Here is a 25590-nt window from a genome sequence, read left to right on the forward strand (position 1 = left end):
AGAGACCGGGACTGTCTCGTTCCAACGGCAAAATTAAAATCTGCAAGTCCCAGAGAGGGAAAAAAAATTCAGCACCGTGTCCCCGGGCAGTCAGTGAATGGTTTGTCACAGGGAGATGAAATATTCCCTCCCCCTGGACTATTGCGAAGTTGCGGCCAGGTTTGCTGAGGAGGCAGCCGAGCTCGGGCTTCCGCAGGCAGCGGTGCCCTCCCGCCACAGCACATCATCCGGCGCCCATCAGCGCTGGGGATGCCCAGGGCTGGGAAACGGGGAGCGCTCCCATCACAGCGTCACATCAGCAGCTCTTCCCCTCGCCCGGCCGCCGCGGGTGCACAGGCGCAAGGCGTAGCTCGAAGAGAAAAGGGCTGAAAACAACATCACTTGCTCAAAAATCCCTTTGTGCTGAAATCCCCAAACGCAAAAAGGGATTTTTTGGGGGGTGGGGGGGAGCCCACCTTAGGCATCGCTACCTGTGGGCCTAGGTGTGGAAAGCACTGATAAAGACGCACGGGAGAGAGCACCCCAGAGTTAAAAAAGGCTCCCCATCATCCCAAAAAAGCAAAATCTTTTGCGCAATTCATTCCCGTCCTTCCCCACAAAGAGGGATGCTCCTGCAAACTGTCGTCAAGGGAAGGCGAGAGAATTTAACAACTTGGGAGGGAAAAATCACTCCAGACACCGGTTTGGTGAGAAAGACGACTGTATTTCTGCTCTTACTGTGGTGTCACATACAAGTTATAGTGTAGTTTAGTAGAAGGAGACACTGGGATACACACAAATGAACCCCACTGTGAATTACATCATCCCACCGCAGGACCAAATCTTACACCAAGCGTGCAAACGAAGCATAAACAATGTAAAAATATATTATATATTTACATACGCAATCTTTTAAAAAGCCGAGATGCCAAGTATAAATTCCAGAGCTAAAACATGTCAGGAAGAAAACGGGGGTTAGATTCAGTGAGCTGTTTCGTAGGCAAATTTTACAGTCACAAAAATAAACTTTAAAAATCTCCAGGGTAAGCTGGGAGGACTTTTGGACACAAGAAAGGAGCCCCTGATGTGCTGCTACGAGGTGCCAGTGGCGCGCAGACAGGAGGATGTGATTTAGGGACAGCCCGGGACGATGTTTTGCTGTAGGGTAGTGGCAGAGCTCCACCAGCCCCCCCAGGGCGGGGATTTCGGTGTCCCGAGCACACCCCAACCCGGTTAACGGAGCTGGGGCTCACGGCGGCACCGCGAACGCGTGGGCAGCGTTGTGGTGGGGCAATGTAGGACGAGAGATGACTTACTGAAAGCACCGATGCTAAAACCACTTGCAAACACCCCACTGGGTGCCCCGGCTCCGGGCAGAGAAGCGAGATGAGCTACGCCGGCTCATCTGGCCTCAGCAGCGGGGGGGATTTTGCTATTTAAAAGCCTGAGTATTAATCTCGTAAGCACATTTCACACTGGCAGCCTTTGTCTGGGTTTAGGGACTCCAGCAGGTCCCCTGGCAAAAGCTGGCTACAACCTTGGTTTACAACCTGACCCAAAGATGTTCCTCGATCCACTGAAGTCACTCCAGGATCTTCCTACCCAAGAAACCCGGGAACGCGTTCACCAGGCATTCTCAAACACTTCCAAAACCCCCTCAGGTGCTCAAATGAATCACCGTGTGCTTCCCACTCATCTTCCCAAGTAAAACTCAGACCAGCCAAGGTGTGGATGGTGCCTTGGAGCGCGGAGAGGGACTCGGACACAGTGAGGTCAGAGTTCACCGCCCGGACAAGGTAACAGAAAGGACAGTCCCAGGTACGCCCCAGCAAACACCGTGCAAAACCAGACTGGGAGTTTGGTGTGGTGTGAGAGAAAAGTTGGGCCAACAACAGCACGTGTAGGACCTTCCCCTTGCACCTCACTTGGTCACAAACCCCTGAGCAGGTCCTGTCCCACAGATGGCCAAGAAGACGCTTCAGGGAAGGCTCCCGCAGCACCTAGAGACCTGGCAGGAGAACGCTGTCTGGGGGACTCCATCAAAACACCCGCCTCGTTCATCTTCCATTGGCCCGCAAGGGCAGGGGCCTTCTCCCGCCCCTCTTCTCGCCCACCTACAGAATCATTCATGGAAGTTGCCATTTCTAGTCCGTAGTAGCCAGCACCAGCTGCCCGACATGACAAAACACCAGCCTGGATTCTGCCAGAGCGGCAGCCCAAAGCCTGCGCTGTGTCTGAAGTATGCACAGTTAGCACGGGAAGATGGAAACGCTTGAACATTTCAAGCTTCTCAAGGCAGCTGCTGGCAGGGAGCAAAGCACGGGGATTAAAGAGGTCACTAAATCCACTCAGGTTTCAGGGTTGTCAGAGCAGTGCCAGGCGCAGATGAAGCACAGAGGGAAGGCTTCACTGCCACCAGGCAAAAGACGGTCACACCCAGCCGATTCCAGCACACCAGCCCATGAGCACAGAGCTGTCACCTCTTAGCTGGCTGCACGAGAGCCCAGCCGCTTCCCCGTGGCTGCATTATCCCCGTGACACTCGTTACTGAGGCTTGCTGGAAGCTGACTCTGGATCCCTTTCTTATTTTTGAGCAGCATGACCCTTTCCCTCTCTCATCCGGGGGAGCTGAGCAAAGAAAAGGAAACAGCACTGCCTACCAAAAGATTATTTTTCTTTTGTTTTTTTTTAAGGAGAATCATATTCATGTTTCTCCAGAGGTTCAGGTAGGTAAGCCCTTGACCGGCACATCTTTCACCCAAACTACATGCTACAAATTGGGGCGTTAAATACGGTATTACGTTCCTTTTGCAAGTGATCCTGGGCAGCAGCCCGAATCAGCATTCTCCACCTCTGACAGAGCCTTGAAATGACGAGTGCTTCTCTGCTGCTGGCCCGTCCCCTGGGGGCTCACCGGGGCCACAGGAGAGCGCTGACTTTGTGTCCAACGCGTACAGAGAAAACACTGGAAGATGCGGGGCACTGGCTGGAAGGTACGGAGGGACTTCTGCCGCAAAGAAAGGCTCATCACTCCCTTTGTCTGAGGAGCTGAGCAATACAAAAGGAGCTGACTCTCACAGCAGTGTTCTTTCCCACACACATCTGGGACACCCACCTGAAGCTGGTGATGTACTCACAAGGAAAAGACTCGGGGTGCTGCATCCATGAGGTACAAACCCACGGCTCCTGGAAGGCCCAGGACTTCTCCCTCCCCACCTGAAAGCTCCCCTGGACCTCGGGGCGACACAAAGAGCGGATCTAGGCCTGCCGTGCGTAAGCACATGGAGTCTCTCACCTCACTACCAGACACAGGGACCCCCAGGGACGTTACAGAAAGACTAGATCGACATCATTAGCCAAACTTTAAATGGTTGAGTAAAAGCAATTAGGAAAAACCCCTACTGCAGACAGACAAACCAAGCAGCACTGGGTGGGTTCCTTCTCCGCCTCTCGTACATCTCTTGCATGTACCATGCCTTTGGGGGGCAATTCAAACATCCAGCACCTTCAGCCAGGAGTGAAGTCCAAGCGTTAGAAGTCACTGAGGATACTGATGTCTGCAAACTCATTCCTGTACCGGTAGGCGTACAAACTGAGCAGGAAGGCCCATTTCAAGGAAATGAAACTCCAGACAGACGACAGGTAGTAGCTTCTGGGATCAGTCAGAGCTAGGAGAGAAAAAGACAGAGATACAGTTAAAAATCCCATTTCTCTCTCTTGCAGTCCGGCCGGGAGAACCCACCTCAGCCCGCCAGCCCCTGGGAACTTTTCAGCCTGCATTTAAAGATCTTGTTCTGCGAGCAAGGCTTACTCAGTGCCTTATTCCCAGCTCTCTTCACTTGGAGTGTAAGATTTCCTCATCTCCACCACAAAACAGTATTCTGGTCACAGTCTGAAGAAGGTCATTATTACCTCTGGAGAGGCAGATCCTAAGAGCTGGAGGGTCACCCTCTCCGCCACCCCAAAACTCTCCTCGCCTTTGGGCCCAAAGGATGGAGTTTGTATGAATCCCCGGACGGCAGAAACACACGGCTCGAGAAAGCAACCTCAAGCTGCAGTTCTAATTTCTCTCACCCTGCTTTACGGATTTAGAGAATCTTTGCAAATAAACACATTTCTTCTTTATCTATTATGAAACCGCCTCTACTGAGGGATTGCTTTGAAGTCAAGCGGGCACGGTTCTGCTTTTTGAGTGCACGTCAGCAGTCCGCATATCTATTTTCAACATTTAGGGGTTTTTAGTTCTAGAGATGTCAACAATTTTGAAATACACTTATGCAACCTAATGCATAAACCGATCCCACCGCTGAGTACAAGCTGCTTGGTCATTAGCAAAAAATAAAGATAGATAATTTTTTTTGAAGAATACACAAAAGGATACTTACTCAGTAAATCCCACACATTGGGCGTACCAGTCCTAAAGTTTCCATACATAAATAACCTATGTTCTGTTCTACTGTCTACTTTCCCCCAAATTAGGGCTTTCCCTAAAACACCTCCATTTCCCTAAAAAAAAACCCCCAATTTTTGCCCAAAACAGTTTTTCCTCAGGTCTCCAAGAAAGGAGGTGATGACAAATATTTGCTTTTCTTTTTACATTTGTATTTCTAACGATTGCGTATGAGTATTTTCATACCCTTCCACTAGGCTGAAGCACTCAAATCTCCGCGGGGAGCATGCTTAGGCTGAGCCAAGGCCTTCTGGGGGGGGTTACGACCCCAACACAGCTTGCCTACCATCACAAGTACAACAACAACAACAACAGAACTCTTCATGGCTCTCAGCCCAAATGCAGCAAGCAACAAATACAGGCAACTTCTAAAAAAAAACAAACAAAAAAAACCAAACCCCAAACTTTCTCTCTTTGGTCTGTTGCCAAGCAAATACTGGGAGTAATTACGCGAACCTCCTTAGACAATGTTAAATATTTTATAGCAACACCGCTTTATATGCTGACTAAGTGTAGAAGGCATTTTCACCCTGCTGACTTGTGTTTGGATTTCAATATCCTCACCCACCTGCTTTATGAGTGCTGAGGAGACAACGTTTAAGAGCGCTCCCTTTATTTGTCATAGAAATAAGTAAATTCCAGTTCCTGTAGGAAATAACGCTGGAAAACGTGGACTGCCTGCCAGCAGTTCTATAGACCAGGCCTATCAAGGCAGCTATCAAATATTAGAATGATGTTAGAAGATGCCCTCGGGGAGCGTCACTCATCGGGCAGCAGAATCATTCGTGTCATCAAGCTATCACAGCTGAAAAATGAAATACGATGGCATTCTTGCAAACCCTCCCCCCCCCCCAAAAGTCTCTCAACACCTCTCAGAAATATTAGCAGGAGCACCCTCAGATCCAAACCCCAGCTCTGCTTCGCAGGCTCTTTTGTTCCTTCAAACCCAATCCCAGTAATCCCAGCATCGCTAGTTGTTTCTCCCTGCTGCAAAGTACTTACACTGGTGCTTGGTGATGGCCAGGACAAGGAATGTGCAGAATCCCACCACGGAGAGAGCTGAGAAGAGGATCCCGATGAAGAGGAAGAACCTCAGCCCTTTTAACCAGGTCCTCCAGTAATCCTGCACATACATCACATGCGTGATTAGGGCCCAGAGCGCCAGAACACCTGCTCAATTAGACAGCAAGGGCAATCAGTACCACGCAGCACACTGCAACACAGAAAGGCGTCTAATACATATACATCTCATTAAACCCCAGACAAAACGCAAGGAACTCTGATGATTCATGGCCGCGTCCCCCCCAAAGAGGGGGAAATACCAGAATATACGGCTGCCTGTGCCAGCATCGCTCCCCATGACCACCCCACGCCCCCTGCTCTTGCCCAGGCTTTGACATACAGACCTTGATTACAGGCTGGCACAGGAAGGATTCATCCATTGAATGGATTCCCCCAAATAACTTATTCATTTTCCTGTTTGTGATAAACCCACTGAATTCATACTCGGTGCAGTTTTATTTAATTCTCCATACAGCTTTCCTGACATTACACGTAAGGAGCCAAGCACTCGGCAAGAATTAATGCACCTTTTCAGAGGCCAGGCAGCCCCTTTTACACACGGAGACGATGATGAAGAGCACCACTACGTAACCACTGATTTCAGACACCTAAATCAAGATATACAGGACTTGTTCGGTACTTAGCGTTTCGTATCACGTCTCTTAGCTCCGATGCATCTCCGGTTAACTTCATAAAGACTGCATTTATCTAAACCCCCTCTAAACGGTTCAACTAAAGGGGTGTAGAAGTTCAGCTCCCAGATGGTTCGTACACACAATTCCCACTTACGGCAAAGCACGCTCACTAAGTGTTTAAGGCAGCTGAAATCTAACTCTGTACTTTTGGGTCTGGCCCAAAACGTCTGGATTACATAACCAGACAAATATCTGAGCACGTACAGTATATATATATATATTTTACTTTTTTTTTTTTTTTTTTAAGAACAGCCAAATTCACTATGGCTTTAATAGGAACAGCAAAAGGCATTTCCCTAAGCTTAGGTGACTAGTCCATAACCAACCCATCAAAAGGGAGGAAACAGGAGGGAAAAAAAAAAAAAGGGACGAAAGCATCCAAATAACAGCCATAAACAGTTTCTGATATAGGGAAAAACGACGCATCCTTCCCTAACCTTGTTCTAAAAGCTGCTACCTTTTCACCACACGTGGGAAAGAAATTAGAAGAGTTGCTCAATATAAGAACTGCCTGTTCCCATGGAAGTTTTTATAACCCGCCAGAACAAGGCGGCCTGGCGTTCCCCATTATACAACCCCAACTACAGGCAACATCACCGACTCCAATTATAGCAAGCTGCTCCTCCAGTTAAGTCGTGGCGCTGAGGAATATGACTAAACCCCCGTAAGCCGCTAACTCAACCTATAGTTAGAGCCACTTTACAGATTTAAAACATTTGACTCATTCCGGCGAAGCCCTCGGCGGCACTTCTGAAATTCAAACCTCCGGTGGTGCAACTAACTGGCTTGTATTTCTCTGTCGCTGCTACCTCCTTTCCAGATTTTATTTTAAGGGCAGCAGGGGGAAAAAAAAAAATAAAATAAAAAAAAAATAATGACACCACTGCTAAAACACCAGGCTGCTTTATACAGTATTCTGCAATAACACAGACCTCCCTCTGCGGCTACTTCTCAACATCAAAGGAAGCAAAAACCAGCCTTGCCCACTACAAGATAAACATTTTAATACTCAGTACAGCCACAGGTTTTTTGTTACTGGATACGGTCATTATACAGAAAGCTTCCCAAGGCTTAAAAAACTTCTTATAGCACAGAGGAAAATAACTGCGTCAAAATCGACAGACGAGCATAACCGAGAGTCACCCCACAAACCCGGACTTGCTTTTCAGCTCGTTCCTAGCAGGTTTTCGGACCTCACTGGCCACACGGACAACGGACACCCTGCAGGTGCACGGCAAATGAAGCTGAATATAGAGAAAGTCAGTTCCAGGCCAGACAGGAGAACCCTGGCAATGGTTTTTGCCTCTTCAGGTATCCCAAGATGGGGCAAAAGTTAAAATACCCCCCACAGCAGCCCACGAAAGAGGTAAGGGGACAACCTTCAATAAAAGCCAACCGAAAAACCCATAAAAGTGAAAGGGAAAGCACTCAGCACTAAAAACCCAAGGGTAAAGCACCAATATCCAGGAGCTCACAGACTTTTTATCACAATGAACAGGAAAGGCAGAATCAGTCCATTACTTCACCTGGTTGGACCTGCCACAGCTACGCATTATCTAAGCATGTTTTCTGCCTCCAGGCAGCCAGGATTTTAATTCCGAGACTCTTGTCAAGTCAGCTACAGATATTGTTTTTCCATGACCGATTGTACACAGGCTACTACTACACACGTGTGCTAGAGATCACAAAGATATTCCGGAGCTTTGCAAACGCAGAAGACCGTAATTGCGTTGGCAATGCTTTTCAAACAGCCTGCCACGGGATTTGGTGGAAAAACCTATCACTCAGCTCGCTAAAAAACCACTTCCTCCACTTCGTGTTACCTTTAAGCTTGTACTCTAGCAAGTTCAACCCACATTTAAAAATAAATAAATAAATAAATAAAAATGGGGAACTTGGGTTTTTCAGTCAGCAAAACAAACTGCTTACTCCCTCCCAGGCGCTTTCAGATGACTTAGCACAATTTATTTGAAACGCTGAGTCAAGCTGTTGGTGTTTCCACGCCAAAACTGCTGCTGATGGTCCGAACGGTCTCTGTGGGGACAGGAGAGGCAGCGCGTGAGCTGTCACTTGATCTTCCCCCCACCGCCAGACCTGACCCTGCACCTCCCCTGACCCTAAAGCCTGACCCAGCACTCGAAAGGAAGCTATTTGGCAAACTGCTGGGTTCGGTTAATTCTTCACATCTAGAGAAACTGCCTCACACATGACTAAGCAAAAAAAGCCTCATGACAACTTCGCCCTGCACTGAAGGACGGGGTTTGGTCACAGGGTCATTGAAGATGGGGTATCCTTTTACAGGCAGCTCAGCCAATATCATGTTCGTTACCACGTGGAATAGAGGGGACAGGAGTCTCCTCCAGCTCCAGTCGCATGCTTGCCTCCTTCCCCTTACACCCCTGCGACACTCCAATCCTTCGGTGAGGCTATCCAGCTTGCAGAGCAGTTGATTTTTCTTCTTTTTTTTTTGCCCCCCCCCCCCCCCCCAAAATGGCAAAAAAGCATTCCAACAAGTTAAATCAGCTCACAGCACTGTCTGAAAACCACTAACACAGGCATAAAAAACATTGGCAGCACGCATTGAGGGACAGGTAGGAGACATGAGAGCAGGACTTGCTTTTTTTTAACTGCTTAATTTGCTCATCCTGAGCCTGCGGGATCATACTCAGGCGGGCACCCGAACCCCACCAGTGCTGCTCCGAACTGGGGAATGGCCACAAAAGGAAGCAAAGCTGCCCACCGCGACGTTGACAAACGCTTGTGAATGGAAGGGGCATCCCAAGTGGGATGAAGCTACGTAATATCAGTGCATGGCAAACCAAAGTAGAGTCTGAATACACCGGGAAAACAAACAATTATTGCAGGGGACCTAATTTAAGCAGAGTATGTTGCTAAATATAGTTATCACGAACGAAACTCTTACACCCATGAAAACACGTACCTTTGTTTAAAAGCATTCTGTAAGCTAACTGCTTATCTACATACCGCATTCAGCGGGAAAAAAAAACAACCACTATTTCTAACTAATTCCAGAGGAAAAGCGTCCATGAATGCCGGAGTGGAGCCTTTGACTCATGTTTAATTCAACTGAAATTGGGTTCAGGAAAAGAAAAATCACCTCCTAGTCACCAATATGCATAAGCTAAGTGGCGAGAAGAACAAATGAGTTGCATTGATTTACAGAAGAGACGTTCATTATCACACCAGGAAACTAAAACCATACTAGTATTCTTAATTAATGTGAAATCTCTCACTTTATAGACCTCGAGAGCAAAAGGCTTGAACACAAACCCATTAGCTCTGCGTAGGTAAGAGCAGAACAGCTCACTCATTCAGCTGTACAACTCCAACAGGTTTTACTGGAATAGGAAATAAAAGTTGCGTCTCATTTAAAGTCTGGAATGATTAACTGCAGGACCTCCGGTTTTTCTTTTCCACCTCAAGCGATACCCCCAGGTCCCCTCCTCCTCCACAACCGTATTCTCCAATGGAATCACACTTTGCACAGGAGCTAAACCTGGACCTGATGCCGTAGTCCTGGAGTGGCAACGGTGGTTGTCGGCTCCAGTTACATCGCCTGCTTAAAATAACATCAAAAAACCCTTGCACTCGTTTCAGAGAAACATTTGTCTTGGTGGATTTATCCAACACACCATGGCTGGAACGACCCTAAAATAAGAGCCGCTCAATAAGACACAATCAAAGGATTTCCGACATAGAGCAACGGGAAAGTTACCCCTAAATCAAACCCTAATTATCCCCAAGTACACAAAGCTCCAGGAAAAGGAAACTGGCCCATCAAACAACCGCGAGTGCATCTGAAACAACAGCGAGAGGGGCAGGGTTTTTTAAACAGAAGTTAATGGGCATTTTGACAAGATTAATTCATATTTAAAATACAAAAACTTACAACATACTTGGAACAAGTTTAAATAAATTCTAAGAGGCAAGTTCAAAAGCAGGCTCGCCCTCAGTCTGTAACCTGGTACAGAAAAACACTTAATATCCAAATATTTTGATAAGCCCTTTTGAAAGTTTAGCATACTTGAGCTCAAGTGAAACAAAACCTTCCCTTTCTCCAAACACAAACACAAAAACTGCGACAAACAAAAGGTTTTCTCAGACCCCTGCTCATCACTGCCTGATTCTTCGGCCCCAGCAAAACAAGTTGCTTTGTTGACGGGGAGCGAGAGCCCAGCTGCCTTCCCTGGGGTCAGAGCAGCCAGAGGCCGAACGTGTCCGGCCACGTTTGCACCCGGGGTAGGACACTGTGTACGACACCACTGGGCGTTACAGATTCTAGGAAAAAACAACAAATGTGCAACGGAGGCCAAAAAAAAAATAAATAAATCAAGCAAAACACAGAGACACAGAAACTATTCTGCAACAAGCGTTCTTATTGCAGCCTCCCGAAGCTCCAAATGCATGTTGATGATGGCAAAGATGATGGCAAACAAAAAGACAGTAAGAATGAAAAACAATATTAAAAACTACTTGCACAGGTCCGGAAAACATGAAGTCTACGGCAAGCAATTAGAAGACCTTTTTTTGTTCAGAGTGCTCAACAAAGCCTTCGGTCATTTTCCATCTACACAATCTTCTTTTATACGCTCTATTACTCAAGCTGGAGCATTAGAAATACCTACTCTAAAAGCAGCCTGAGCTTTGCCAACCTAAGTCCGTTTTGCCATCTCTAAGTTTTGAAAATTTTGCCTTGTCTGGTTGATTCCCTGCAAGGGTAAAACGTTTTCTTCCGGGAGCTAAAGCCAAGCCAGCTCAGCCTCAGCTGTTTTTGGAAGAGGTTAAAAATGGGTTTTCTTGAACAGCTCTTCTGCCAAAATAGCTGGGGATCAACACTGAAATATTTTAGGAAAACAGCTCTGGAAGGAGAGGAGTCTTTGGAGTATTCTAGTGAAAACTGGTTTTCGCTTGGCCAAATTTCCCTCTGGACACGTGCGAGCGAGTGCTTTACTATTCCAGGGCGTTTCGGTTCGGAGGAAAGAAGAAAAACCTGACGTTTCAGCTTGTTGTCGAGCACCGCGTTGCTCTGCTCGGCCTGTTTCAGAAGCAGGAAACAAGATGTAGAGATTTCAGCTGCTCTGGGCCTCTACCAGTCGCAGTTAAGATGAAACCAACATCACATTTTCCAGCACATCAGCAGCACTTCCGAGGGACTCATTCTCTCCTCACAACTTCATTTAATTATGATTAAGCGTAAGCCACGTGCAGTCTTTTCTGCGTTTTCTTTACGTGTGTTTCTCCTCCCTCTTCTCCATTTCTTAAGACGATGGACTAAGGCAGTCACGAGCCAAACCTTCATCGAACAATACGTAGTATTTTATATGCAAATGCAAACACTTAACGAATGCTTTACTCTGTAATTGCAACGCTTTTTGGCCATACTATCCCAGCCCTGGATAGGGAACAAGCTGATTTGCATAAATTTAGTATACAGGAAGTTAGATTAGTTATCAGAGTCTTCAGAGAATCACTGCTTTTGTCCGCAGTAGATACTGTGTTCAGCATAAACTAGCTTCTACTTTCACTCATCAGATATTTTTCAAGTTTCAAGTGTCTGAAAAGTACATTTCATGTTTCATCTTCTTTGCAGCTGCTTTAATATCTGGTCCACATTATATTTGCAAAGCACAAGCCCTATATTTTGCCAGAAATATCCAAGCAGCTTGGAAACAGCCAATAAAGTCTCTTTGGAGCGGGGAAAAAAATCCCCTCTCTTACTATTAAATTTAAAAAGAGAAGATACATACACGAGAACATTAAAAGCCACTCAGGAAAGGGCTGGATACATCCTGAAAACATTTAATTGCTTTCTTCTCCTTTAAACTGCCTCTGGCAGAATGAAAACATCACAGTGGCTTAGAGATTCATGGCCTACTTAAAAAAAATAATATTAATTTAAGGCAGCGAGGGGAGAAGGTCAAGCACACAAACAAGCAGTAAATTATAAAAGCCACTGTGACTAGCTCAAAATGAAACGGCAAACCACCGAGACAGCCGGTATTAACTCAGGAATGACTTTCTGGGTCCTGTGATTAGTCGATTAAGTTGCTGTCCCTCGGGTTATCACAAGCACTCGATGGGGTGTTTCTGCTTAAAACAAGGATGTGATACACAAGGTCTGTATCTGATTTAAGATGATCCCCAAATTCCCAAGTATGCATGCCCAGAGGCGTATGTAAGATGCTGAGGATTAGTGAATTGATTTTACTAGACGTGGTGTGTAGGGTTTATTATTACGAAAGCCAACCGGAAAGACTGGAAAGGTAGTTTGCTCAGCACCTTAAATTACACGCTTCTGGTTTCATAACGACAGGTAACCGAGGGCTCTAGTTACAGACTCATCAGTATGTGGCAATCTTCCCTCCGCAGAACTTTAATACTAGAACTTGGAGCAAATAAATATCTAAGTTTTTCCTTTAAATTATAGGAAATGTATCAGAGCAAATAGTACAAGCGGCAGCAGAGGGCAGATTTCAATGCAAAATGTAGCAGGAAAGGTTCTCTAGAAGATACACAAAAGATAAATAAACTGATTAAAAAGAGAAAGATACAGATTCCAAATAAGACAGGAATCAGCAGAATTATCTTAGAGAGAGGAAGTCTATGGATAAACACCCTAACCCAAACGTCCCTGACAAACCAAAGGCGCATCAAGAAAAGCTGCAGCAGGCTGCAATCCATCTCACCAACGCAGGCAGCAGAAAAGCAGCGATAAACACACAGGAGGCGACGGGAAAACCAGAAAGACAGTTAAAACGAGATAAACATGTACAAACAAACACTCGCAGAGAAGGCTGGCAGGCAAAGCCTCGGCTTAATCAGAGGCATATTAACGAGGAACCGCTGCAAAGCTGCCAAATACACCAGCCCAAACAATTTTCTGCCCCTCACATGCGGCGTCAGAGCTCCCAGCCACAACAGCCCAATCGGCAACTTGCTCTCAGGTGCTCAGATCGCTTTTTGAAGCTTCCGAAAAAAGCACATGTGGTCCAAAAAAAAAAAAAAACCACCCAAAAAACCAACCCCTATTTGTGCTAGACTTTGAACCCACCCAGCACAGCAAGCACAGGGTTTTGATTTCACAACGACAGGAGCTGCAGCGGCAAACAACGCTGCGCCCCAGCACTTGAGCCGCGTCACGCGTTTTGGGGGAGAAGCCGTCATTCTGCACTACGTTATCCCGGGCAACAGGCAGAAAGTTGCCACAGGTTTATCAGTAGACTAAAGGGCAGAAAACAATGCCTGACAATTAACTTTGCCATGTCTACACAGCGGAAAATTTCAGAAGCTCGCCCACTTCCTTTCCTGCCGTTCTCTGCCAGCAGAATTAAGTACTAGTTAGCACGTTACAATAAAAAACAGGTGATTTAGTGAAGTATGCCAGAAACAAACCAAGTGAACGCCCTGCTTACCTGAAACTGAATTATCCACAGTGTCTACGCGTAACACAAACCTCCTACACACCGTGATTTTTTCTTAGAACAAACTTAATTCAGCGAGTAGCCTTAGCTTCAATGCACGGAAAAAAGCATGGCTTGCTTTTTTTTTTTTGGCTAATCCTCCACGATTAAACACGCACCCGTTTAGCTCTACCCACACAGGCTCCCCTGTGCGGGACGTGAGATGTCTGTAAAGGCCAGCAACGAACTGAGGGCACACCTTGACTTTTAACATTTGTCTGGCAGCAGAATGAATTTCAAAGGTCCTCCCCATACACGAGCATTCATATTCCCCCTCCTTCCTGGCCCCTCCGTCCTGGGGATAACAACATTTGTGAGACAGCACCCTACATATCCTCACTTCAGGGCTGGGAGCCTAAAATAAAAGTCTCATCTCAAATGCCTGGAGAGTATTTCACCTGTTGAGACATCAATGGGGTAGAAATGTGAAGCAGAAGGACAGGAAAAAGCAGCCATGGGTTTAAAATAACAGGAACCCCTTAAATCAGCTTTGTCTAACACCAAAACACACATTTCTTAACCTCTTTCTCAGGCTTTTTGATCCTTCTGTGACTCCACCTATAGGCTTTTCACTGATGTTTGAGAGCAAATTCACATAAATTCATAGAGTCTAACCTAAGAATCGACCATTTTTTTTTTGTTATTTTGTTTCTTGCTTACCTTGCTCCTTGTTATCTTAACTAGCTTGCATTACCTTTTAATTAACCAGCACACAAACCTCGTCCCAGCAGACAAGAATCTAAATAACCTCAGCACGGAAAGTACAGGACGGTTCCTCCCTCTGCTTTCTCACCAACCTCCTTCTAGAATGTGGACTTCCGAAACTCCTCTGTGAACACAAAGACGGCATGTGCATGCAGCATAAAATATTACTCGTTATTTTCTTGTGCGTTTCCAGGGTGCAACACTCCAACTTCCCTCGTGCCACCTAGTAAAGCGAGACAGACACGTTGGAATTGCTTAATTCCAGCTGGAATGAAAGCTTTTTGAAGGGAGAGGAAGCAGAAAGGCAACCACAACCCTGTACCTCCCAGCTGCTCTGACAGCGCAACAGATACCGAGAGGTACAGGGGAGCGTCGGCGTCGCTCACACACCAGGAACAAGCTAGATTCTTTACAAAGTTTAACTTCACTTTCTACTTTTCCTCCTGGTATTTAGCCAGAGAAACCCTTAAGTTGACAAACCAAGAGAGGACAATGTTCTGCTCCAACCCAATCATTAACTAAGATCCACGACCGACGCAGGCATCTGAAGCTCCCCTGATTTCAGGGGGTGTTAAGACGCAGTTTACAGCTCCTGGCCCTACAGCAAGTAGCCCAATCACCCATTTCCGAGCATCAGGCACAGACGCTTTCACCGGGTGTAAACGTCATAGGAGGCCGGCACTTTTCTTTCCTAAAAATACAGAGCACATGTAAATATAGATTGCCAGACCAAAATTTTTACCAGGAAAGTCAGCAAAGCTTTCAGCTGCAAGTTTAAAATAAAATCCTTTTCAGTAACAACGTTGGCTGCTGTATGGGGCTTACTCTGACAGCCACACACAATTTAAACCTCAAACTTTTAGAGGTTTTTTCCCTCCATAACATTTGAGTTATATACCATCATTAACTAAAGCTGTTCCACCACAAACAGCAAGTTAGCGAGATGTTTTTGCAAAAGCCTTCTTGGTACCAAGTAGAAGACTTGAACAGTTCCGCCTTTACTAGCAGCGAGGTTATAAAATACACAAATTAATTTCCTTCTTTCCTAAGGGATGAGCATCAACAGATGTAGTTAACGTGTCCCACAAACCACGGTTTTACATTTCAAGTTGCAAATACAGCCAGACACTGGGAGCTAAAGCTTCCCAAAGAGCTTTTAATAAAGTCAGCCTTTTTAGAGTGCAACAAGTGCTTCCAGGAGGTCGGGAGTTCCTGGGCAGATCACAAAAGCAGCACCTGGAGACTTCCCAAAACGAAGCGTAGCCCACCCAAGTCCCAAAATCACATACTGCTGTCATCTACGCCAGCCGCCACACAGAGCTTTCCCCCCCGCCATGCCACAAGCCAAGCCCAGTGTCGCCAGATTTGCCACCAACATTCAAAGAAACCCACTGCACTCAGCGTGGAGGAAAGGGCCCTGCCACATGCCAGCACCAATGCTGTCCCCAGACACTCCCCGCCCAGGCACAAATCGGTGCTTCACTCCATTTTCATAGACTCATAGAACAGTTTGGGTGGGAAGGGACCTTAAAGCCCACCCAGTGCCACCCCCTGCCCTGGGCAGGGACACCTCCCACCAGCCCAGGCTGCTCCAAGCCCCGTCCAACCTGGCCTTGAACCCCTCCAGGGATGGGGCAGCCACAGCTTCTCTGGGCAACCTGGGCCAGGGGCTCACCACCCTCACAGCAAACAATTTCTTCCTCAGATCTCACCTAAATCTCCCTCTTCCAGTGTAAAACCCTTCCCCCTCGTCCCATGGCTCCCCTCCCTGCTCCAGAGTCCCTCCCCAGCTTTCCTGGAGCCCCTTGAGGGGACTGGAAGGGGCTCCAAGGTCTCCGCGGAGCCTTCTCTTCTCCAGGCTGAACCCCCCCAGCTCTCTCAGCCTGTCCCCACAGCAGAGGGGCTCCAGCCCTCCCAGCATCTCCGGGGCCTCCTCCGGCCCCGCTCCAACACCTCCGTGTCCTTCTGCTGTTGGTGCCCCAGGGCTGGAGGCAGCGCTGCAGGGGGGTCTCACAGAGCGGAGCAGAATCCCGCCCCCTCACCCTGCTGCCCACGCTGCTGGGGATGCAGCCCAGGAATGCAGGTGGCTTATCACGAGTTAAACCTTCGAAACCTTCTCGGGCCGTTTGGTGATTCTTTAGCCAGGTGGGAGCAGGGCCCCGGTTGTGGGGGTGGTGATGGCGGGTCTCCCACCCTCACTCCGGGCCCTGCACTCCCGGGGCAGCGCTGCTCCCCCCGCCCGGCCCCCCTCACCCCGGTAACCACCGCTGAGGCGAAGCCGCCCCTTCCCCAGCCCGTCTCCCCCTGGGGAAGGCGCTCCCCGCCCTCACCCCCCGCCGCCATCACCCTCCCTCAGCACCCACCGGCGGGAGTTACCTCAGGCGGCGGCGCCCCGGCCCACCCCCCCCACTCCCGCAGCCCTCCCGCCGCCACTTCGTACCCGAGAGCCCCCCCGCCGCCGCTGTGGCGGGCTGCCGGAAAGCCGGCGCCAGGCTCCAGGTGAAGAAGGCGGAGAAGCCCATGAGGGCGCCGGCCGCCGCGTAGGCCAAGCGGAGGGCGAGCGCCCGGCTCACCGCCATCGGAGCGCTGCTGCGCCACCGCCCCGCCCGCCGCCGGCCCGGCCCGCCCCGGCCCCGCCCCGCCACAGCGCGCCCCCTGCCGGCCGGGGGGACCGAGGGGAGGCCCGCGGCGGGGCCGGGGCCGGGGCGTGGGGACGCGGGGGTGGGCGTTGCGGGAGCGCATGGGGGGCGTGGGGACACAGGTGGTGTGGGGGACACGGGTGGACATAGGGGAGTGGGGACACGGGGAGGGGGGTCGCGGGGACACGGGGGGCGGACACGGGAGGGCGTGGGGGGCGTGGGGACACAGGTGGACATAGGGGAGTGGGGACACGGGGGGAGTGGGGATGCGGGAGGGGACACGGGAGGTGTGGGGGACACAGGTGGACATAGGGGAGTGGGGACACGGGGAGGGGGGGCGCGGGGACACGGAGGGGGGGGACACGGGAGGGCGTGGGGGGCGTGAGGACACGGGGGGGGGGACACGGGAGGGCGTGGGGGGCTTGGGGACACAGGTGGTGTGGGGGACACAGGTGGTCATAGGGGAGTGGGGACACGGAGGGGGGGCGTGGGGACACGGGGAGCGTGGGGGACCCAGGTGGACATAGGGGAGTGGGGACACGGGGAGGGGGGGCGCGGGGACACGGGGGGGGGGACACGGGAGGGCGTGGGGGGCGTGGGGACACAGGTGGACATAGGGGAGTGGGGACACGGGGGGAGTGGGGACACGGGGGGGCGATCCGGGAAGGCATGGGGGGCGTGGGGACACAGGAGGCGTGGGGGACACAGGTGGACATAGGGAAGTGGGGACACGGGGGGTGTGGGGATGCGGGGGGGGACACGGGAGGTGTGGGGGACACAGGTGGACGTAGGGGAGTGGGGACACGGGGAGGGGGGGCACGGGGACACGGAGGGGGACACGGGAGGGTGTGGGGGACACAGGTGGACGTAGGGGAGTGAGGACATGGGGGGGGTGACCCGGGAGGGCATGGGGGCCGTGGGGACACAGGTGGACATAGGGGAGTGGGGACATGGGGGCCGCGGGGGACACGGGGAGTGTGGGGACACAAGTGGACCTAGAGGAGAGGGGACACGGGGAGCGTGGGGACACGGGTGGTGTGGGGGACACAGGTGGACATAGGGGAGTGGGGACACGGGGGCATAGGGATACAGGGGTGGGGACATGGGAGGGAATGGGGGCAGGGGGACACAGGGGCCATGGGGGACACGGGGTCACGGAGGACACAGGCGGACACAGGGGAGTGGAGTCATGGGGGGAGTGGGGACACAGGGGGTGTGGGGGACACAGGTGGACATAGGGGAGTGGGGACACGGGGCCGGCGTGGGGATACAGGGGTGGGGACATGGGAGGGAATGAGGGTCAGGGGGACACGGGGAGGGTGGGGACATGGGAAGTGTGGGGGACACAGGAGGACATGGGGGACATGGGAGCATGGGATGGTGGGGACACAGGGGGACATGGGGGACACAGGGTGCATGAGGGTGTGGGAATGGGGGGAGCATGGGGACACGGGGGGACATGCGGGACATGGAGGGATGGGGAAGCTGGGGTATGGGGACATGGGGGGGACACAAAAGAGACATGGAGGGTGTGGGGACACGGGGGACACAGGAGGATACAGGGGACATGGAGGCATGGGGCGGTGGGGACACAGGGGAACATGGGGGACACAGGGAGTGAGTGCATGGGGGTGTGGGGACACAGGGGCACATGAGGGACATGGAGGGATGGGGAGGTTGGTGTATGGGGACATGGGGACACACACAAAAGATACATGGAGGGCATGGGGACATGGGGGGTTGGGGACACAAAGGTGGAGAGCCAGGGACATGGAGGCATGGGGGGGAGCTGGGGATGGATCATGGGGAGAGAGGGTGACATGGGGTTAGGTGGGGGGCCAGAGGAGACGTGAGGACACGGGGACACTGGGAGATGGGGGAGCACGTGGGGTTGGGGACATTTGCGCCACTTTCGCTTCCTCTCTCGGGGAGTTTTCATTCTTTCACCCAGCGCCGTCCTGCCGGGTTGTGGGATTGTGGCTTTGGGGACACCTCATAAAACTTCTTAAATGATTCAGGGGCTTTTCTGTTCTCTTTTTTTTGACCCCCCCTTATTTTTATTTTTTTTTTCACGTTCTGAGCTGGTGACGGGGTTTGGCTGGGCTTAAACCCAGGGGGCGGAAACTTGCAACGATGCTGGAGACAAGAATGGGCTTTTTCCACCTATTTCGAATCAATTATTAATTGCACTTATGTAAGCGGCGCATCGTCTGCCGCTCGAGGAGGCCGGGACGGATGCCCTGCCCAGAGCCTGGGAATCCATTACTTGCTCTGTTCCAGCTCGTAATGTTTTTTCCTTAATTTTCCGGGTTTAGTCTCAACCAAGATGAGCTTTCCAGGCCTGGGAACATGCAGTCTGGCTGCCGTGTCCGCACGCAGAGGAGTCGCTGCTCTAGATGGCAGCAGCCTCCTTCCCTTTCAGCCTGACAGATCCCTGAAACAACATCTCCCCTTCCCTCTTCCACTGGGTCCAGCCAGGGCTGGAAAACCACCAAAGCTGGAGTTTTTCCCTGTATGATAGAATCATGGAATGGTTTATGTTGGAAGGAACTTTAAGGATCACCTAGCTCCACCCCCTGCCCTGGGCAGGGACACCTCCCACCAGCCCAGGTTGCTCCAAGCCCCGTCCAACCTGGCCTTGAGCCCCTCCAGGGATGGGGCAGCCACAGCTTCTCTGGGCAACCTGGGCCAGGGGCTCACCCCCCTCACAGCAAATGATTTCTTCCTCAGATCTCATCTCAGTCTCCGTTCTTTCAGTTTGAAGCTGTTACCCCTCCTCTTATCACTACATGCCCTTGTAGAAAGTCCCTCCCCAGCTTTCCTGTAGGCCACTTCAGATACTGGAAGGTTGCTATAAGGTAGGTCTTCCCGGAGCCTTCTCTTCTCCAGGATGACCCCCCCCAACTCTCTCAGCCTGTCCTCACAGCAGAGGGGCTACAGTCCTCCCAGCACCTCCATGGCCTCCTCTGGCCCTGCTCCAACAGGTCCATGTCCTTCTGATGTTGGGGGCTCCAGAGCTCCTGACATATCCCATGTGAAGCTCCTGCCTGTGAACCTCAGCCTCCTGCCAAGAACCACCATGGAGAACCTGGCTCCATCTTCTCAAGAAACTCCTTGTAGGTGCTCAAGGCTGCTGTTATGTGACCCCGAGACTTTTCTCTTCTTTAGATTGAACAAGCCCCATTTCCTCAGCTTCTCCTCATGCAGAAGCTCCAGCTTCCAACCATGCTCCATCCTCCAACCATCTTGAATGGTTGAATTGAATTCACTCCAGTTCATTGATGTCTATCTCGTATTGGTGGCCCAAAACTGGACACAGCATCCAGATGTGGTGCAACAAGCGTTGAGTGGAGGGGAACAAGTGACAAACCATCGGGGAATGTGAGGAGGATGTGGAAGACCCTCGATTTTTGGAGGACATCATGATGAGGACAGTCATGGCAGGTCTGCGAAGGCTGATGTTCATCGGGGCTGAGAGGTGTGGCTGAGGATTCAGCGCCGCCAGTTCAAGAGCAGGTCATGGGATCTGAGAGCAGAGAAAATGTTTATGCAGGGTGACCGACCCGTGAAGCCTTATCACATTCTTGGCTGAAGAATCGGAAAAATTCACGGGGGAGCTCACCGCAGGGCTCGGAGGAGAAACGACATTTCTCGGCCGGCGCCGTGGGACGTTATTCCATGCACACCTCACGCCTGAGGTGCTGAACGGGCACCGGTCACGGTCACTGGTGAAAAGACGGATCATCTCACAGCGCGTTTGGGTTCAGCAGCACCGAGTCTCAGCCTGGCGTATCCCAGGGCTGAGCGCGGCCCTCAAAGACTCGGTGACATTCATAAATTATCGGGTGCCCTTGGGATGGGTGACTGCTTGTCCTGGGTGCCTTTGGCTGGGGGAGGGACATGCTGTTAGTGGGTTTTTAGCATAAAAGCCCTGAGGTCTGCAAAAAAGCCCTCTTTCCTGACGGCTCCTGCAGCGATCGCAGGAGTTCGGATGCTGCGTGCACATGCCTGAAAGCACAATGAGCAGCGTCAGCAAACGCCAGTCAGCTATTCTGTGTCAAAACAGGTAAAATCAGCTCCCTCTCCGCTCTCTCTGCCCAGCCTCTCCTCACACCTACTTTCCGCCAATTACCCAGCAGAAATTTGGAGACGGCTTCTGTAGTGTCATCCCATGTCTGCTGACTCTGCCCCGACGGCTGGGGCCAAAGACAAAAAGATTTTGTGGAATGATTTTTTACAGGTAGAAAACCTCTCTGCCTTCATCAGGAACAAGAAAGTCTGGTTTTTTTGTAGATGACCAAGGTTCAAATGGATGCTGGAGGGGTTCAAGGCCAGGTTGGACGGGGCTTGGAGCAACCTGGGCTGGTGGGAGGTGTCCCTGCCCAGGGCTGGGGGTGGAACAAGATGAGCTTTAAGGTCCCCTCCAACCCAAACCATTCAGTGATTCTACGATTTACGGAAGATCAGGCCACAGCAGAAAGTCAGCCAGAGGGATTTTGGGAGATATAATAAGGGGGGAGCAGGTCTGTCACTTAGACCAACCTTGGAGATGATCAATGTGTCTTTTAAAAGGCTGCGGGAGGGATCTGGAGATCACAAGTGAGTAGATCTGTCTCCAGGCTGGGTGATGGGTTCAGGGCTGTTCCCACAGAAAACAACAGGACATCGACGCAGGTAAATACCGGGAAAGAGTAATTGCTGCTTTGGAAAGTGGAATAAAGTGGCCTCGTGGACGTAATGTACATCGATTTCTATAGAAATCCATTCTCTTGTGCTACTTCACCTTTGCTGATGGGAAGGAAATGACTCTCCTGCATTAATAACCATCCACCAGACAAGACTCACGAGCCGGTGGGGGATCGGCTGCCAGGTCCCTCCTGGCACCCAAGTCTGTGCCGGTGCATCCCAGCTCTGCGCCGGGCGTGAGGAGATCGGGGAGAGCTGCTGGGGTGTGGGGCAGGTTTGGAGGACGGGTCTGTCGAGGAGCTCGGCTCAAGGCTGCGGGTCCCAGCTCTGTGTTCCAGGACACAGAACCAACGCGCGGAAATACGATGAGCTGCAGCTGCTACCAGCCCCACGCCGACAGAGAAGAGACCAACGCGCGCGTCCCTTCGTCAGAAGCGGGAGGAGAGCGGCGATGCCGGTTGCGATAGGCACCCAGGAGGGGCTGACATCACCCTGGGCGGGCTGCTGCCCTGCCGACCTGCGTGTCTGGGCCAGCTGGGAGAGAAAGGGGCACTTGGGGGCATGAGTCACCTCCTCCCTCACCTCCTCCCCAGGTGAAGACCTCAGCCGGCTCAGGAGAATCGCACCCAAGAAGCGGTTGCACCTCAAATCCCCGCCAGCACTCTGAAGGCAGGTCGGGCGGCTGGCACGAGCGTGTGCCTCGATGCCTAAAGAGTCTGATTTAGGGCAGCAATCAGCTTTTTGATCGGTTTGGTGTCACGGTGGAGAAGCATGTTGGCCCCCAGGTGGAAAAGCAGGGCCACCTGGATCAGCATCCCCCCGACACCCCCTCAGCAAATGGGATTCTCTCCATCCATGAAGCAACAAGCCCCAAAGCCGCAGGAGGTAAGGAGAAGCCGAGTGTGCCTGGAGGTGCTGGGGGGTGATCAGTCATAGAATCACAGAATTGCCTGGGTTGGAAGGGGCCTTTCAGATCATCTAGTCCAACCATAAATACGTCCTCCTTCCTTGCCCAGGAGATGAATGCAATCACCGGAAAGAGTCCTGCACTGTGTCCAGTGGACCACCAGCTTTTTTGGGATGCCAAGCTCAGGGCGATGAAGTTTCCACAATTCCCTGAGCGTCTCCATCACCCCTGTCCAGGACCTTCCTGGACAAGAGGAGTTTGGACCATCCCTGGCCAAGCGGAGGGGCGGATGGTCACCTACACATCGGATGCAAGAGCAGCCTCCGGCTGGCCTTGGGAATAACTTGGTGAGAAGCTGCTGGAATTGCATGGCCTAATTAAAGATTCACTGAGCGGACACGATGAGCGGAGCCGGAGCAGCAAGCCCGGCGCTCGCTCCGTGTTTCCCCCTGGGCTGCTCTGGGTGGTGTTTCAGGGCAGGACACACACCACATCGTCAGGGAATCCCAGCTCCCACGGGACCGGGTGGGAGCCGTGTCCTCCAGGCACATGGGGACACGACAGCCCCAGAGAAGGGGGCAGCCGGGTGTTTTAATGCCCATTTTTCTGCAGAGCTGTTCATTTTGCCGTGCGAGCGGCCTGAGGCTGCGTTAAATCCAGCTTCGTGTCCTGGCTGACCGCGCGGAGAGCTGGAGCCAGGGATGGCTGCCAGCCCCTTCGCAGACCTTCTCCCAGCAGTTTGCGCCTGTTCTGCATTAGCAGGAGCCCACGGCAGCTGCTGCCCACCCTGGGACATCCCCACCTTGGGACATCCCCACCCCGGGACATCATCCCCACCCAGGACACCATCCCCATCCCCAGCGGCGGTGGGTGGCCCTGCTCCAAGGGGTGGAAACCTCCGGCAAGCAAAGGCGGATGAAACGGGAGCGAGAAAGCGGAGAAAAGGAGGAGGAACCGCTTCAGCTGCGAATACAGACGTTCCTGTTCAACAGCTCAGATTTGGCCTGCTCGCATTTCTAAACCTAACGATATTTTCTCACTTCTCCACCCAAAACGGGCTTCCTGCCTCCTTGGCACTGCCCACAACAGCGGGCAACTGCGGATGGCGTCTGAATTTTGCAGAGATTTGGACCTTGGCCCTTTTCTCCACCACCAGCACCTGGTGGCCAGGTTGCCCAGAGCAGAGTCTTCCTCCTGGTTATTGCTCCTGCCTGTAAAGTCCTGGCGACAGCTGGGAAACAGCCGGATTTACCGGATGAGGCATCGCTTTCCTCCTCCTCCTCCTCCCTCCGCCCCGCGCGCCGTAGGTGGGAAAGCTGGATGGTGCCTGGCTCTGGGAACAAAAGGAGGAAAATCGCTCGGGATGGGGGTAGCCCTGTTTGTTTTCAGCGAGCTGGAACCAGGCTGGTATTTTATCCCGCTCATCTCTTGAGAATTTGTCCTTGAGGCTTTTTTTTTTTTATTTTTTTTACCTCTCCTTAAATGCAGCATTTCGTGTATGGGAATAACTTGAGGGGGGGGGGAATAAAAAAGAAAAAGGTTTAGACTCTGTGAATATTAAAGACTCAAAGACAAAAGGCAGAAGGAAAAGTTAAGGAAATGGGGAGGTCCCGGCCCTTCCTGGTTGAAGGGAGGGTTACAAATGCTGCCTTAAAATGGCCCTTTGGGAAAAACTGTTGTTTTTCCTTCTCCTCTCATTAATCCTCCTTTAACAACCCACCCCCCCCCAGCAGCTGCCTGCTGGTTCCTCACGGTCTCCGCAGGCTCCCACCCGACTCTGTTCACTCTGACCCCCACCGCGGTCTGTAATTCAGTTTGCTGGTGCTGGGTGTTGGGGACATGGGCCTTCCGATGCCACCGAGCCGCCGTGTCTCAGGGTCCCCCTGTTCCTGTCTCCTGCTGATTTAGTGCCTCGCTGAGTCCGCGTCTCCGTGTCTTGGTGTCTCCTCTGTAGGTCTCAAGGACTTCATAAAGGAAAAACTCTGAATGTGACCATTTCCAAGGGGCTGCAGCCAGCGGGGGAGCCCAGCGGGGCTGAGCTGGGTTTGCAGCTGGGAAAACTGGCCCAGAGTTTGGTTTTCCTCCTTAGGTCCATAAATTAGACCTGCCTGGGACCGTCCTTTGCCCCGAGACCCGCTGGGGCAGGGGTGCTGATACCCACGTGGGATGGAATGGGTTTGGGTTAGTGTTAGGGTTAAATTTAGGCAGGTTTAGGGCTAGGGGTTGGGTTGGGGTTGGGTTGGGGTTGAGTCCAGTGATGGACTGGGTTGGGGTTAGCGTTAGGGTTAAATTCAGGCAGGTTTAGGGCCAGGTGTTGGGTTGGCGTTGGGTTGGCGTTGGGTTAGGGTTGAGTCCAGTGATGGACTGGGTTAGGGTTAGCGTTAGGGTTAAATTCAGGCAGGTTTAGGGCCAGGGGTTTGGTTGGCATTGGGTTAGCGTTGGGTTAGAGTTGAGTCCAGCGATGGACTGGGTTGGGGTTAAGTTTAGGGTTAGTGTTAGGGCTAGGGGTTGGGTTAGCGTTGGGTTAGGGTTGAGTCCAGGGATGGACTGGGTTGGGGTTAGGGTTAAATTCAGGCAGGTTTAGGGCTAGGGGTTGCTTAGGGTTGAGTTTAGGGCTGGATTTGGGTGTAGGAAATGTCCTTTTGCCAGGCAAACCCACACCTTGGAGCTCTGAGACCCGCTGGCCGCTGCTGCCTGCACCCCCTGCCTTCCCCCCCACCCCAGCACAACCCAACGCGGCCAAGGGCTCACTTCAATCTGGCTTTTCCCAAGCGAATTCTGCCACTTCTAGACCAACCGCGACGCTCATTGTTCCTGATTTAGAGCCACTTTGTCTGCGCAGGGGGGTGGAAGCCACCGGTTTCTGGAGGGCTGATGATAAAGCCTCGCTGGATTCAGATCTGAGGCGTTCGCAGCTCTTCAGAGACGCAAATCTGGGAATCATGTTTCAGGAAGAATTGGAAGCAGCCAACTGGCTATGGAAATA

At 51.5% G+C, this 25590-nt stretch overlaps 1 protein-coding gene across 1 annotated transcript; it reads right to left on the bottom strand.

Moving 5' to 3' along the window:
- Positions 1-682: 682 nt before the first annotated feature.
- SLC48A1 (solute carrier family 48 member 1) lies at positions 683-16989 on the bottom strand. The gene is made up of 3 exons (XM_054183319.1): positions 16813-16989; positions 5432-5599; positions 683-3647 (listed from the first exon to the last, which is right to left on the bottom strand). Exons 1-3 carry the CDS (start codon positions 16949-16951, stop codon positions 3511-3513), a joined length of 444 nt encoding a protein of 147 aa, XP_054039294.1. The 5' UTR covers positions 16952-16989; the 3' UTR covers positions 683-3510.
- Positions 16990-25590: the final 8601 nt, after the last annotated feature.

Source organism: Rissa tridactyla, chromosome 24, assembly GCF_028500815.1.
Source record: "Rissa tridactyla isolate bRisTri1 chromosome 24, bRisTri1.patW.cur.20221130, whole genome shotgun sequence".
Classification (NCBI taxonomy): Eukaryota; Metazoa; Chordata; class Aves; order Charadriiformes; family Laridae; genus Rissa; species Rissa tridactyla.

Excerpts from the sequence above, each read along its gene's own strand:
- SLC48A1 (XM_054183319.1), bottom strand. The coding sequence starts at position 16,951 with ATGGCGGTGAGCCGGGCGCTCGCCCTCCGCTTGGCCTACGCGGCGGCC. Across the intron at positions 5,600-16,812 it reads GGCGGCGGGGGGGCTCTCGG|GTGTTCTGGCGCTCTGGGCC; the intron begins GTACGAAGTGGC and ends CTAATTGAGCAG. Across the intron at positions 3,648-5,431 it reads GGCCATCACCAAGCACCAGT|CTCTGACTGATCCCAGAAGC; the intron begins GTAAGTACTTTG and ends TTTCTCTCCTAG.